Here is a 16,783-nt window from a genome sequence, read left to right on the forward strand (position 1 = left end):
TTAAAAGGTCTGAAGGGCCGGATGTGGCCCCCGTATGCTTTTCCTAGGCATACGGAACTGCTGGTAACTTTCCCCACCACAGGGAAAGACTCCGCCGGGGGGAGGCAGCGGGGAAAGGCTCCGGCAGCTCCCCGTGGTGGGGGATAGGCTCCAGCAGTGGGGAACAGCTCTGGCAATGGGAAGCCGCAGCGAGCGACCCGAGCCTTATCCCTATGGCCTCCCCCATGCCAGAGCCCTTCGCTGTCACGGGTCGCTCCACACCACAGGGAGGAGGCTTTTCCCTGTGCCTCGTAGCTACACGGACCCGACAGGCCACTGCCAGTGGCGTGCAGCGTAGACAAACCCTTCAGGGAAGGTGGAATTTCCAGCTCGAGTGGACAAACCCATCCTCGCTCCGAGCAAGAGGCGTGAGCAACGAGAGGGGCTAGCCATGCTGAGTGCAGTCCCATCAGAGGCCCTAGGTACGTACGCAGGGCAAGCAGCCCTTCCTGCTGCCATGGCGAGACTGTGAGGGTCAGAACGCGAGCGCAGGCAGAGCTAGCATGGGGATGCCTGGCTGCGCTGGAAGTCACATCTACCAGCTGCAGCGTCGGCAGATCCTAAGCTGGCCCCAGGTCTTATTAGAAGAAAGGCCGACTGCTGGGGGTTGCTCCTCAATACAGGGCACAGGAGGGGTGGCAAAGATGTGCCAGCGTGGTCTTTAAATAGAACATGTAAACTGCCCCCCAAATATTGCAACACCAGAATTACACAGATAAAGATGGGCTGGGCAAGGCTGTTCGCTGGAAAGGTTGTCAGGCTGTAGACCCTTTTCATCCTGCATTCAGGGGCATAGGGTTAGGGTACATGCCATCAAACTGAGCTGCCTGGATTTCACCTTCCAATGGAGTTCAGCCAGCATCATCCTTTTTTGTTTTATTCCAGATCTTGAGGTATGCAAAAGCACTGACGGCTTAAAACCTAACTGCTTTCTAAAAGGAACAGTTTCCTGCAAACAGCAGTCTGTTGAACAACTTCACACTAATGCGATTATGTAGCTAATTTCCTAAGTTAGTTTCCCCACCATTTCACCCATCACAGCTACATTACTACAAAGGCTCTCTACTGTAAAACCTAAAGCTACCATCAAAACGTGGAAGGTGTGGTTGAAACATAACTAGGAGAGAGAATAAAGCAAAAGATTGCTCAGCAGCTAACACGTTCATGGCCAAAGGAAAACCTCAAACTGCAGGATTCAGCCCCAACCAAATTCTTCATACTGTGACTTAATACTATTAACCAGCACTAAAACACATTAAAGGAATCCATTCCATTTATTGCACCTTCCTACAACAATAGGGGAGACCGTTTAGACATCCCAGACTTGATGACATCAAATTCCTCCTAGATTGTTATGTAACTACTACAAGGTTCACAATATCCAGGGCCTAAGATTTCACACTCAGTGAACTGTGAAATGAATGTACACATGCACACTTTTGACTTGCTTTTATTCAGGCCTAATAGGAAGAGATGCTTTCCCAGCAATATTCAGTTAAAGAAATCACAACTGGCCTAGACCCTATACTCTATGCTGTAACATTAAAGAAGATTTGACTTCATGCTTTTCAAGAAGATTAAAGCTCTCCAGAAAGAACTGAGAGGTTATTCTGGGCGCAGGGGCCTGGCCGGGGTAGACTGTTCTAAATACACAGCAGGGAACTATATACATGGAAGATTATTTTTCTAGGAAAGAGAAGAGTAGGGAGGAATCTCTCCCTCTGGAGAAAGACAGAAAGTGTTTGGAAAGTTTTACGGTTCTCTTGGTAACAAAGCTTGCATATTAATCCAGTTTTGCTTAATTAGACACTTATAAACATGCATTAATAATGGACAAGCCACCCCATTCTTCCCTTGAGCATCTGTGTTAGGATAAGGGACAATCTCTCCCATAGTAAATCGAGGCCTAAGTAGTGATACTACGAAAAAATCCATGGGTGAAATGAACTCCTATACACAAGGCCCGTCCATCATTTATGTCCTACTTTGAGGGCTTAAGTGGAACATAAACGCTGCACGGGTTACATGCCAGCCCTCTGCACAGGGATGAATTTCACCCCAAGTGAAGACAACATTTAAAATAACCCTAATCATTAAAGCCAATACACACACACTCATTCAGTTATTTTTAAAAATCTATAAAAATAAAAAACAACCTAACAGCAAAACCAGCCTGTTTTGACAAGCTGATTATTCCACCTTTGGAAAACAAGATGACACCTATTCTCCAAACAGAGACCTAGATAAATGCGAACGAACCACAATGCTGCTGACCAACCCAAACAAAGGATGTGTGCAAAGGAAGAGAAACAGAGTCACAGTATGAGCACTTTGCAAATCAGGGGCAAAACTTCCTGGACTTCAATGTGGCCAGGATTTCACCCCTCTCAGGATGAAATTCACGGCTGTGCAAAGGGCCAGCATGAACCTTACTTGGGGGGGAGACAGCAGGACCGAAGTGGAAGACAAGCCTTACTGGGCATCTGTCTTGGTATCAAATTTACCCATAGGTGAATTTCCGTAGCGCTGGATTCTGCCATCCTTGCCATCCTCACTCAAGCCGTACTATTTCAGGAGCAAGTTACTGCTCAGCGTGAACTAGGGGGTCAGAATCTTGCTGTCGTGTGTGTGCAATAGCTAAAGGTTGAGTTACCATTATGACATATCGGTTTAAATAAAACCGAGATGCTTGGGACCTGATTCTCGTTTACACTGCTCTGGCAGGGGTAAAGGGGAAGTTGTGTAAATGAGGATCAGGCCTGTTATCTTACAGTGGAATAATATATATTTTGGTTACATTACCTAAAAATATGTATAGAATTCCCATTAAAATGTCTTGTCTTGTAAACGTCTGTCTTTATACTCCAGCAAACGTAGCTTATGAAGGGATCTGCGTACTGGCTCTGGGACTTGGGAAATCAGAGCTCATTTCCAAGCGGGGTCACAGACTTCCTGAGTGACCCTGGGCGAATTACTTAATCTCCCTTACTTCCTACCTGTGGAATGGGAATACTACTACTTCCAGATCCCAGAGGGGCATTGTAAGGATGAAGCAATTAAAATGTGTTAGCCTTTCATGTACGACAGCAACAAGGACCTTATAAGTAGCCAGACACACCTAGACAGATGAAGCAAAATTAAGGCTAGTCTGTTTGGCAGATATACTGTACATATTTTTGAAATCTAACTATTCCTTAGCTGAGAAAGGGCGGTATAAATAGCGCGTCTCTCTGCATTAAACTTACCAAGGTAGTTATCATCTTCTGGCTTCCCTGAGTAACTGTGCTGCCGCACATCGATATTTGTAGCACCAGCAGGTATGTGCACCACGGTGTTATAGCCTAGAAGATGGAGCAAAAGGTCAAGACTATTCCTCAGCCATCCCATTTACTGGTTTTTTTATGGGAGGAGGGAAAAATCTTCAAAAATGTTAAACGATCAGGCATTACACAAACCAAACGTTTCATTTGAGGGTAGCATACATAGTTACAGAACAGAATATACCACAGCTAGAGGGATTCTGCAGTTTACATGAGTGTTTTTCTCGACTGTATGTGGTTAATGCTTTCATAAGCTTGCATTTTTCTCTGTAAAGTTTTTTGGTGACGGAGTCTTACCATAATGCACTGTATTAAATGTGCCCGCGACTGTTTTGCATGAAGAATTATCACCGCCACAAATGCCACATTTGTCTCTTCTTGCCTTGGAATTTAGCACATGATCACAGCCAGCTTGCTTTAAGAGAAAAAGTTAAAAACTAGACTGAACAAATATTAAATAGGACAGAACTTACAAATCTCCTAATTAAATGATATTACAAAGACCACCGCCAAACTAATTTTTTTTCCCCTTTTCCACATGCTTAGTTAATTTGCATTGTAACTATCTTACACTGAAGCTGTTTCTAAGCAGAGGGTCTCCAAAAAGCAAGGACTCGTTATAATCAAATGTGGAATTTGCACACTGTAACATTACGACAATTTGGGATCTCTTTCCATAACAGACAGTTTATTGTATCCTACTTCATTACAATTAACAGTGGGTTCCCGTGCATGCTAGTGCCCCTCACTCCCAAACAAGGCTTAACATCAAGGGATTGTGTACTTGTGCCTGGGATTGTACCGCTGGGAGAAGAAGAAAAAGACAGCAATGTTATCCAGTTTAGAGATTGCCGTGTGTACAAGGGAACCTCAGTTTGGGAAGTCACTCTGGAATAGGCTGTTCTCAGATAGAGGAGAATAGCATTAAAATAATTGCGAAGGGGGAATAAATTCCGGCAGGGTCAGACTTTCAAAAGAGCACAGGGCTAGATTTTTCATGGGCTCCCCGCCCGAAATTGGGCTCAGATTTCAAGAGTGCTCAGCACCCAGAAACCGCAACACTTCCGGACAGATTTTCAAAAAGCGCAGTGCTGAGCTGTTTTGAAAAACTGGTCACTTCTTAAGGTGCCAAAATAGTTGCTGAGGTCTCTGGAAAATCCAGGCCCAGGTGTGCGCACTAAGCTCTCTGAAAATTCCAGTCACAGGGCACATGACCATGACAGCAGGACTTCTTTGATTTGCCTCAGGAAGAATCCACACTAGCACCAGTGAAGCCCAGAATGTGGAAGTGGGATCGAGAACGGATCTTTTCAATAGAAACAAGAAAACAACCTAGTTAAACAGCAGAAGGAAATATTTACCCGACAAAGTCCTTGCACACAGATGTCATTTGTGTCTGGGCCACAAGGGGTGCCATCAACAACTCGGTCCCTGAGCTGATAGTAGGCTGTGTTTCCTGCTACCCTACAGAACAACTTGCACCGATCTTTCATCAAAACTGGAAAAGCAAAAGGTAACGTTATTTTAATTCTATTCCCTTATGCAGCCATTTCAAGGAGGCTGACATTAATTTCCTGACATACTCACTTCCACTGTATTTAGGAACCCAACGCACATTAGGAGGTAGACCGTTAATGTTAAAATGCTTCCCATCAAAGTCAGCGCACTGCTCATCTCGGAAGTCTTTCTTTAGTTTAGAGCATGGTTCAGTGTTGCAGGATTTAAACTTCATTCGACGACCCACGCAATATTTCCCACCATTCTTGGGCCTGGAAAAAAAAATCACTTTAGTTCTAAGATACAATGATCAACCACAAGCCTAAGATGCAGTGTATCAACAGATTTCAGAGGAACAGCCGTGTTAGTCTGTATTCGCAAAAAGAAAAGGAGTACTTGTGGCACCTTAGAGACTAACCAATTTATTTGAGCATGAGCTTTCGTGAGCCACAGCTCACTTCATCAGATGTGATGAAGTGAGCTGTGGCTCACGAAAGCTCATGCTCAAATAAATTGGTTAGTCTCTAAGGTGCCACAAGTACTCTTGTATCAACAGAGCCTCTTTTTGAGTTCTCTCTCTCTCTCCCCCTAATATATTAAGTTTTGGTACTTTTCATCCTTTGAGCCTCTCAACCTCTCTCTCCCATCTCATGAAAGACGCTCTTCCAAATGAGACTGGGGGCTATGAAACCCATCAAGCTCATTCCTGCAGCAGCCAGGAAAGTGGTTAGAATGCTACCCATTTTCCTTTCCCAGGGACTGTGTATGCTGCCTCAATTGCACATGAGCATGTATGTTACTCTTCCTGGGTTTGAGCCCCAGGCCGGGTACCAGGTTCAGTGTTCTTATTACGATGTGGAGAGCCTGTATTTAACAGTTACATTATTCTTTTATTCAGAGATTCCATAACACAGCAACCAGAGCCTGCAGCCACCCACAAGCCTTCCCCAGCCTTCCAAAAGGAAAGATGACTTTGGTCTCTGCTGCCACCCTCCACCTCATTACACAACGACGGCTGCTCTGCACACACGGGGTAAAGGAAGAAGCTTAAACTCCTTTGGATCGCTCCCATGCTTGCTCATGATGGGCCTGATTCAAAGCCAACTGATGCAAACAGGAGTTTCTCCACTGACTTTAATGAGCCTTGGATCAAGTGCTATGCTACCAGCGACCGGTCCCACAATCACATTCCTCTAACTAGTTCAAGACATTTATTATTTACAACACTTCTTTTCTGTCACTGGTGATGTAGAGCCTATATTTTGTTCATGCATTTCTTTAAGAAAGATCTCAAAGTGACAGCTAACTACTGCAAGCAGTAAGTGGAAGGGGTTAAGAAATAAGAACAAAGACAAAGGAAAATAAAGATGGGGCCGGGGGGAGAAGGAGTGAGGTAGAGTGAGCTGCACCCTACAGCTCATCACAAAGCCCTGATAATTTGCCACTGCTCAACCGACTAGTGGGATACCTGAAAGGCAGATAGATCCAGATCCACAATAGGACACAGCTCAAAGTGGGCTGGAATGCAGGCCTGAATATGGAGCTGCAAAGGGGAAACCTCAAACAAGTTCGGAACTACTTTGGACTGAAAATCCAGTGAAACGATGCTCTCTTGTGAGATTTCCATTCACCTACTTCCGGTTACAAATGAAAGCTGGGAATTGCAGAGGTGCAAAAAAAAATAAAAAAATCAATAGGCAAGGGAGTCAGGGCGGGATGCTTAACAATCCTCAGTGATCCAAAAAAACAACTAAGCAAAGTCCAGGGTCAGTTTGTTTCTGTACAGCAGTTGGGACGGCGCTTGGCAGAAGACTGCATGGATGGCAGCTCAGGGGGTCAGGAGAGATTGTACTTGGGCAGCTAGCCTGAGCCACCACGCATGCAGTCACGGCCATACTGCTATTTTTATCATGCTACTGCAAGCAGACTAGCTAATGAATCCAGTTTTTGTATATCTTTAAGGGAATTGCCTCATTGGCATGGCAGACTCCACCCTCTTCTGAGGAACACAGATTATGATGGAGAGAGTGGGCAGAGAGAAAGATTCCCCAGAGGAATAAATTCCCCCTCTGCTGTAGTAATTTTAAATTTTATGTTGTGAGAATCTACAAATAAAGATGGGACGATCCCTAGAAAGATGTACCCGGACCTCATCACCGTAAGAGCTTTATGACCATTGATGGTCTAGAGCACCTTGCTGTGACAATTATTGTTTATTGTTTGTATTACTGTAGAGCCTAGGAGCCCTTGTTGATTCTGATAGCGAGGAACTAAAACACCACCATCACCATTTTCCTTGCACAGCCAAGTAACAGCTTCTTCACATGGGTGAAAGTCTAGGCTCCTCTTGTCAATTTCAATTGCAGAAAGTGAAATTGACAAGAGCCTTCCAGGTGGGCAGCTGTCATTTTGACTTTCCTGATGGGGAAACTGAAATTTTCCCCACAGAAAGGGCACTTACCAACAGGAAATCATTCCGGCAAACCGCTTTTGACCAGCTCTACTCACAACCTGCCACCCCAAAACCACCTGTCTCTTCTACATGAGCCAAAGGAGACCTGCCAGTAGCTGTCAGCAGTAATGAGAGAATGAGCGATCCCACTGTGACATTAGAGGTACTGATCAGAAAGCATTTTCAGGACAGGAACTCATTTTCGGACCTAGGAAGTACCTTTTGTGATGAAAAGTATGGTGCTTATTGTCAGCTCAAAGGATAATTGTTCCAGAAACTCTGGTAAAATTCCATCTGGCCACTTTTGAGGATTGAGCATGGGAAAGGATGCAGCATGCCTTCCAGACCATGACATCGTCCAGTTTAAAAAAAAAATTGTTACAACTGTCACCCTTCATCATCGGCAGGAGACCGGCTGGTCAGGACAGAGCATGTTTTTAGCACTCCCTCCCCGAAGGGAAAAAGGGTCAGTGGCACAACTGTACAGCGCCCTCTGGAAGCTGGCCCCCAGAGCAATCATCCTGCTTGTCCACTCCTAGAACTGGCCCTGATCACCTGCTTGTTAAATTTTCAAGCAACCATCTTCATGTTTTCTTTTATGCTGCCCCCTCACATCTCTATAGATATCTGCAGTGTTCTTCCTCAAATCCCGCTTAAAACTCTTTTGCTGTGATGCCTACAGAAAACTTGACAATGGATAGGACATAAGAACAGCCATACTGGGTCAGACCAAAGGTCCAGCTAGCCCAGTATCCTGTCTGCTGACAGTGGCCAATGCCAGGTGCCCCAGAGGGAATGAACAGAACAGGTAATCATCCAGTGATCCATCCCCTGTCGCCCATTCCCAGCTTCCAGCAATCAGAGGCTAGGGACACCGTCCCTGCCCATCCTGGTAATAGCCAGTAGACCTATCCTCCAGGAACTTATCTAGTTCTTTTTTGAACCCTGTTATAGTCTTGGCCTTCACAACATCCTCTGGCAAAGAGTTCCACAGGTTGACTGTGCATTGTGTGAAGAAATAATTCTTTTTGTTTGTTTTAAACCTGTTGCTGATTAATTTCATTTGGCGATCTCTAGTTCTTGTGTTATGAGGAGTAAATAACACTTCCTTATTTACTTTCTCCGCACCAGTGATTTTACAGATCTCCATCATAACCCTCCCCGACAGTCATCTCTTTTCCAAGCTGAAAAGTCCCTTAATTAATCTCTCTTCACACAGAAGCTGTTCCATACTCCTGATAATTTTTCTTGCCCTTTTCTGTGCCTTTTCCAACTCCAGTATATCTTTTTTGAGATGGGGCGACCAAATCTGCACACAGTATTCAAGATGTGGGCATACCAGGGGCTTATATAAAGGCAATATGATATTTTCTGACTTATTATCTATCCTGTTCCTAATGAGAACCAACATTCTGTTGGCTTTTTTGACTGCTGCTGCACATTGAGTGGATGTTTTCAGAGAACTATCCACAATGACTCCAAGATCTCTTTATTGAGTGGTAACAGCTAATATAGACCCCATCATTTTATATGTATAGTTGGGATTGTTTTCCAACATGCATTACTTTGCATTTGCAAACACGGAATTTCATCTGCCATTTTGTTGCCCAGTCACCCAGTTTTGAGAGATCCTTTTGTAGCTCTTTGCAGTCTGCTTTGAGTAGTCTTGAGTAGTTTTGTATCATCTGCAAATTTTGCCACCTCACTGTTTACCCCTTTTTCCAGATCACTTATGAATATGTTGAACGACATTGGTCCCAATACAGATCCCTGGGGGACACCACTATTTACCTCTCTCCATTCTGTAAACTGCTCATTTATTCCTATCTTTTGTTTCCTATCTTTTAACCAGTTACCAATCCAGTTTTAACCAATTACAATCTTTTAACCAGAACAATGCTGACCGGTATTTCGTGTCATCTCCTTGTGCTCCCAGTCTGTCCACTCTACCCACTTGTTGTCACTTATCTTACATTTAAAATTGTCAGCTCTTTGGAGTAGGGACCATCTTGCTCTGTGTTTGCACAGTGCCTAGCACAACGGGGTCCTGTTAGATGAGTGGGACTCCTAGGCACCAGGATGATACAAATAAACAACAACAAAATAACATGACCTTGGAAAGAGCCCATTGGCAGACTAAGCTTCTGTGGGGCCCTGGGCCAGAGCAAGTGGGGGCCCCTCCACACGCCTTCCATCTGCAGTCCCCGCTCTGCCTCCTCCCGCACTCCTACCGGGGAGCAAGGTTGGAGCGCGGGGACTTCCCTCACTCCCTGGCAGGAGCGCCGGGTGGGTGGAGCTGGACCACGGGAGGAGTGCCACGGGCGAAGCAGGTCAGCCGTGGGGGTGCCCAGTTTTTGGGGCCCTGAGGCACGGGCCCCGTTGGCCCAGTGTCTAATCCACCAGCAGTTTGTTCTAGCCACCATCTACAACCAATTTAAAATTAAAGCTCCAAAAGGTGAAACATTAGATTTAAGAGCAGAACTGCTAGATCATACATTCAAAAGGTGGGTTTATTTGTTTGATAACACAATCAAATGTAACTGCAGCTCTCCTTTATTTTGTGGTGTTACAGAAGCAAAGATATGACACTTTAAATTAAATCTGGGAGGAGCCAATTTAGGTGACTCCTGAAAAAATAGTATCCATAAGTCAAAAGTTGTACAGAACAGTACATGCGCACACAGGGGCCGAGTTAACTTTCCTCATAACTTTTGGGCATGGAAAATATCAATCACGAGTCTCCATTAACCCAACTCTTTGCATTTAATACACTCTTTTTAGACCAGCCCATAAGAGGGCAAGAACATTCCAAATAGATAAATAGTGGATGGGGCTGAAATGTTCTGTCCTGTAGAAGGCAGTGTTACACAATCTCAGGGGGAGATCCGTAAAAATATAAATGGGAGATTGACTGTGGGCTGGAGTTTGGTGCCTAACTTCTATTTCTACCTCAAAAAAACCTCCCCCTAAAATGACAGTAGCATCTGCTTCCCATTCAGTATGCCTCTGAACAAAACAAATTGCAAGGGAAACTTTCCAAATTCAAATACATTCTGAGATTTCCCTAATGAGCCATAATACAAGAAAGTGAAACAAAAATAAATTGTGCAAATGTCAGACGATCTTCAATGACTAGCATGACAACATGCAGCCTACCACCAAAAATACATCTTTCCACATTTATAGCAATAATATTTAGCTCATATATAATGTTTTCCTTCTGTAGATCTCAAAATACTTCATCGGCGGAGGCAGCCCCAGTAATATCTATTATACAGATAGGGAAACTGAGGCACGTAAAGGCAAATGCACTCTCTTAACAGGACACTGGCAAAGCAGAAATGGAAACCAGGTGGCCTGCCTCCAAATCCTGTGCTTCCCAGTCAACACTGCCTCGCTAATACAGATTACTCACTTGCACGCTCCCTTTTAAGATGAGTCAATACCAGAGCATTATTATTATTTATTTGTATTACTGGAGTGCCTAGGAGCCCGAGGCATGGATCAGGACTCTACTGTCCTTGGTGCTGTACACACACAAAAGAACAAAGACGGTGCCCACCCCAATTTAAGGATTAGAGGAGAGACAACACACACATGGCTACAGACAGGCTGACAGGGAAATATAAGGCAACAATGAGACAACATTGATCAGCAGGACAAGCAGTGGTCGCAGCACTCCAGCAGCCTGATGATTCCAGGAGAAAAATAGGAGCTCTGCAGATTGGGCTCACCCACTGACTCACTCTCCAGTGAAAAGACTCACACGCATCAGATAAGCCATTCCCTACCCTGGGTCACTGGAGAAGAGATTATGGTCGTTCTACCCAGCTCTACCTACCATTGTTAACACACGTATGGCGTATTTGTAGATAGATCGGGCAGGCAGACATTTCATCTCAGCCAACGACCACAAAAGAAATACAATGCATCGGTAGCTAAAAAGACACCACTTTGCCTGTCAGTGATTGCCTCTCCTCAATGAAATGAAGGTGTCTGTACTGTAGATTGCTTAATTCTTCTCTAGACAGAGAAAACGAGATTCTGGCTTTCAGCACAGTTCTCTGCAAAGGGTGACACATAAGCTCTACTCACACCAAGAGCAGTCTTATGACTCTGTGGCCTTGGCTACTTGGCCATTTATTTAAACCAGTGAAAAACGCAGTGCGGACGCTCTTAGTTCAGGTTAAAGTCGGCTTATTTTGGTTTGGCTTAACCCTGTTCCTAATCACCTGAAGCTCAATCAACAGTACTTCACTTTGCATCAATGTGATATAGTGTTCACCCAGCCTTTTGCACTGGGATAAGTAAATCAATTTAAAATCAACCCTTTAGCTAAAGCAGTACACATAGACAAGCCTGTAAACACATTTCTGCGGAAGTATCCTCTCTGCCCTGTTTCCAAGGAGTTGTCATCTACTGCTGGCTACGAGCACCAGTGACATTTTCTCACTTCCCACTCCCACGCTGGCTCAGATAATTGGCCAGAGAGTGGTGGGCAGAACCTAGCCCTCAATGCAGGCAGTGAGACAGGGCCATATTGATCCTCTTACAGCATAATTTTTTGGAAAGAGAAATAGGGAGTACTCAGAACTGGGACAGATCCTCTACGTATGCATCCAATGAAGTGAGCTGTAGCTCACGAAAGCTTATGCTCAAATAAATTGATTAGTCTCTAAGGTGCCACAAGTCCTCCTTTTCTTTTTGCAGATACAGACGAACACGGCTGGTACTCTGAAACTTGTACTTATGTAATTGACATCAATGGAGTTACCACAATTTAGACTCATATAGAATTGGACACATTGATTTTAAACCAGGAAATAAAAGCAGAGCTCTAGTTCTTGTAAACAAGTACCCGCCATGCACAAGAGGCATTTGGGCATCTGAGTAATCCAACATGCTACAGCAAACTCCAACACAAACCCAGGCAACATGACTTGACACCACTGAATGTCATCTGGGAACATGAATTTGAACTAGAACAGGTCAACATTTTCTGAATTACAAATTTTTGATGTCATTTATAGTCAAAATTATTATTTTAATTTAAAAAAACTGTCAGGAATCTCCGCTTGGACAGTCCTGGTTTTACAAGCATACCAAATATAAACTTTTTTGTGCTGATCCCAGCAGCATATCAAATTTGCTTCCAACCTTCAAATCAGTAACACTTGAGGTTGCAGGAGAACATAGATCAGAATAATAGTTTAATTATTAGGGCGGAGAGTTTTCATTCTTAGGTGAACATTACAGATCTTCTGAAACCAAAAATAACCCAGGTTAGGGTTCTTATGACACAAGAATTAGTTTCAGTTTGAAACTATTTTCCATTTACATTGCAAAGGCAGTACTACAATTTCATGATGGCCTTAAATTATGCAAACCCTCTGCCCGTGTATGTTTTAAAGAGAGAAATACATTGCAGCTATGACTCTTTAAAGCATAATGCTCCCATTATAAACAGATATCATGAACAGAAGATGTGTTTTTTCATATTAAGGTAGTAAACAAGAATATGCAGGATTCTTGTCATATGTAATACTAACCACTTCAACACTCCCCCCCCCCATACAATTAGACCTTTAAGCAATTACATTTTTTAGACATGATATTTGAGATTAGAGATAATATACTGCATACAAGAACCTACCATAAAGCAAAGAATGCTAAAACTTGCCATGATCTGTCAGCTTCGTAACTTTGCTATTAAATTTCCCTTCTGCTAGTATTGGAGGCTTAAACACGCTTACATTGATTTTTTTTTCAAACTAGCCCCAAACCACTCTGATAATTTTTGAGACACACTTGAAAAACTTTAACAGAGCCTGGTAAAACTGAGATGGCTGACCCTGACCAGGAAATCAGTTTCATATAAAATATTTTCAGACATGGATTTTCACCAATAACATGTGACATTTTTAATGCCATGAAGAAATACTGGCGCATTAGCCATTCTCAACCAGCACGGTGGAATATTTTTTTATGGACAGCCATCAACAAGTGGCAGATGATGGAAAATGAAGTAATTCATGCATACAAACCTGCTCATTCTATGCATAACCCTACCATTTCTGAAGCATCTGTACTAGCAGGTAACGTCTGTTGTGGACTGTTTCTCCAGTCTAGCAATATTCCCTTCCCAACTCTGCTCCACACACCCACCCACACCCAGCTAAATCCCTGCTAGAGATTCAAAGATCCTTCCATTTCAGTACGTGGCCTAACAAATCACACTAGGAGACAGACCTGGGTTCTCCTCTGTGCTCCCACACTGACTTGTTTTGACTATATAATACACCCTATGTAAATGCTAAGCTTTATTATTTTTCACACTTACCTCTCAAGGCATCAGCGTGATTACGTTCTGCTTCAGGAGAGCTGGACACAACCCAACTGTCCCGAGTTATTATACGAAGTGCACTTATGCATGTGCAACACCTTTGTGGGCACAAGTGACATAATTTACATGTGCAACACTTGACGGGGCATACACAAAAGGGGTTCTGAGCGTGCAAATTCTATGAGATGCATCAAAGGTCATTGCATTTGCAAACAGGCACAGAAACAGAGGTAATATACAGAAACACCCACAATGTTTTCCACTAACGGGACCGATCTTTTTAGCGTTGCATGTTTCGAGCTAAAATGTTGCCAGCATGCCATCTTCCTGACCAAATATTTCACTATAGGGCTAGACTTCCATTTTACATGCATCAAAACCTGACCCACGAGGGCCGGGTCTTCCCAATGGGTATGAACCCGGTCTCCACCTGCATGCAGTTCAATGCACAAAACTCTGTGCACCCAATCACTTGTGCAGGCAAATGATGGGCTTTGTGCGGGTGTGTGGAGTGGAGCTTTTGTACTCAAGTGAGACTACACAGAAATTTGGAAAGAGATGGCATGCACGCCAACAGAGGCCACCTTTTGAAAACCCGATCTGACCACCCCTTTCCCAAAAAAAGACTGAACACATTTCAACGGGGAAAGCTCAGAAGCGTTTTAATCTGTAGCTCTATTACGAGCTAACCGTATTGCCAGCAGCTCAGCAGTTAAGCGGCTCGGCACATTTATTTGGAGATATGCTTACATGTCAAACTCAGCCAGCTTTCAACACACGTAGCTACTCCTGTGACATACCAGAAATGCAGATCTGGCTAAAACCACAGACAGGGATGATGCTGAGATCCAAACAGCCTTTCCTGCAAATGGGGCCCCCTGTGCTGATGTCCTAAGAGCTATGCTTCCTTCTGCTGTTACTGCAACTGTGCCTTTCTTTGACACACTGTGCCATCAATACAGATACCGTCTGTGATATGCTGCAGCAGTTGGCTTTAGCGTTACCATCCAGCCTGGATTGCCCAGGTGAAGGGGCTGGTCTGGACAGCTAATACATTCCTCTGAGTGCATGTCAAAACACAGTCTGCTTGCCTGTCGTAGGCTTACAGCTTCCTACTGTTCTACAAAGTGCTCAACCATGTAGGTGTCAGAACATATTATAGACAGAGGCAGGAGCAGGACTCCAACTAAGAGTTACTGGGCTTTTTCCATTTTAAATGCTGGATTTGAGAGGCTCTTCACACAGTCAGTATAACAGACCATTTCATTGGCATTCAAGGCGCCAACCTGCATGCTCATATAAAAAAAAATCTGTTTACAAATGTGAAGTCTTTTTTTAATATACAAGGGCAAATAAAAAGTCATTTGGATCTGACTTCAGAAACTTGGGTTGTTTGTTATTGTTTTTATAGGGTGTCAGAACACAGTCAAAACATTTAGGAATAAAACTGCTTTTCAGCTAGACTAGTGCCAGTCGATATTTTAGAAAAGAACATTTTGAAAAGGGGGGAAGAATGTGAGTTTTAAAATGAGGGTGAGAGACTATGCAGAGGTTTTCTTTCTTTCTTTCTTTCTTTCTTTCTTTCTTTCTTTCTTTCTAACCTTATTCACTTGTCTCACTCACTTGCACATCACAAAAATCTCATGAGGAGAATGTAGGTCCTTGCAGCCCACATCCATCATGATATCAAATTTAAATGGCAAAACAAAGTCACCGTAAAACCTCCGTGGGCCAGCCCAAGACAAAAAAAAAAAAAAACCTCTGTGGAGACTTCATGGTGGGTTCAAGGGGAGGACAATGGGAGTTACAATGCTCTCGAAAGAAATCCAGGAAAATAAGCACAACTGACTGCACTATGGGTGGTGTTTTAAAAAGTGCATTAGATTGTTAAGCACCCAGCTCCCACTGGTTTTCAATGGGCGCTGTCGCCTAATTCAGTGGTTCTCAAAGCCAGTCCACCGCTTGTTTAGGGAAAGCCCCTGGCACGCCGGATGGGTTTGTTTACCTGCCGTGTTCAGAGGTTCAGCCGATCGCGGCTCCCACTGACCACAGTTCGCCACTCCAGACCAATGGGGGCTGCAGGAAGGGCAGCCAGCATGTCCCTTGGCCTGCGCCACTTCCCACAGCCCCCATTGGCCTGGAGCGCCGAACCGCGGCCAGAGGGAGCTGCGATCAGCCGAACCTGCGGACGCAGCAGGTAAACAAACCGGTCCGGCGTGCCAGGGGCTTTCCCTGAACAAGTGGCAGACTGGCTTTGAGAACCACTGGCCTAACTCACTTTGGTACTTTTGAAAATGCCAGCCTACAACTATGTTTGCAAATACACACAATTTAACTTCTGAATTGCAGAAGGAGGTAGTGTTGAAGAGGCTAGGCTTTGAGGTCCAGGAGACTTCTTACCAGAGAATCTATCCATCCAGCTTCCTAGTGCTCCATCCCACCAGGAATGTCATTCATCAGAAAGGTCTGAGTGTTTGGCTGGATGGCTGCTTTGAGCATCCTTTGCATACATGGAATTATATTTTACCTGTGAAGAGCCACCCAGTTTCTGCATTGCTCAGTTGTTGCAAAACTGGTGGAGGCCGTCAGGAGTGAGGACGCTCTGATGTTTGTGTTTCTGGCGTTGTGCTCAGCATTATTTTAACGAGCTTGTCGACGTCCAATTCCCTTGCCCTCAGCCTTTCCTTTACTGTGACATTTGCTCACGCAAACGGAGCAATCTCCAGGTATCATTCTAACGCCAGTGTCCCTGGTCTAAACCTCCCTTCCTCAATTAACACTCATCTACCACAGACTTCAAAGAGCTGATGCAAAACCTGACACGGACCCACTGCTAATGCCAATTTCCTTGGCAATAACCTTTCTGACACTACCGGCAAGAAAGTAGAACGATTTCTGCCTTGAAGTGCTCACTCGATTCTTACTTTGCCTTTTCAAATTCCTGTTTTCAGCCAACTCAGCAGAACACACTCTCCTGCCCACCCCAAATCAGAGCCCCAGATGATCCCTTCCTCTCCTCATCACTCACAATGACTGAGTGCAGGCAGTAAGGCAGAAATCAGCCCAGTCACTGCGTTAAACGGATTGTTTTCAAACCAGCTGCTAACATTCTACAGGTCAGGTATTGATCCT

General features: G+C 44.2%; 1 protein-coding gene across 4 annotated transcripts in view; it reads right to left on the bottom strand.

Moving 5' to 3' along the window:
- Positions 1-16,783, bottom strand: part of ADAMTS9 (ADAM metallopeptidase with thrombospondin type 1 motif 9) — a 137,108-nt gene that overhangs the window by 76,339 nt on the left and 43,986 nt on the right. For all 4 annotated transcript variants that reach the window (XM_075130221.1, XM_048858027.2, XM_075130222.1 and 1 more), the window contains 4 exons: positions 4,947-5,128; positions 4,721-4,857; positions 3,657-3,774; positions 3,285-3,380 (listed from right to left, as the gene is read on the bottom strand). In XM_075130221.1, the coding sequence (XP_074986322.1) occupies positions 3,285-3,380; positions 3,657-3,774; positions 4,721-4,857; positions 4,947-5,128 (533 nt within the window). The remainder of the gene's footprint in view (positions 1-3,284; positions 3,381-3,656; positions 3,775-4,720; positions 4,858-4,946; positions 5,129-16,783) is intronic.

The sequence above is a fragment of the Caretta caretta genome, chromosome 7 (assembly GCF_965140235.1).
Source record: "Caretta caretta isolate rCarCar2 chromosome 7, rCarCar1.hap1, whole genome shotgun sequence".
NCBI lineage: Eukaryota > Metazoa > Chordata > Testudines > Cheloniidae > Caretta > Caretta caretta.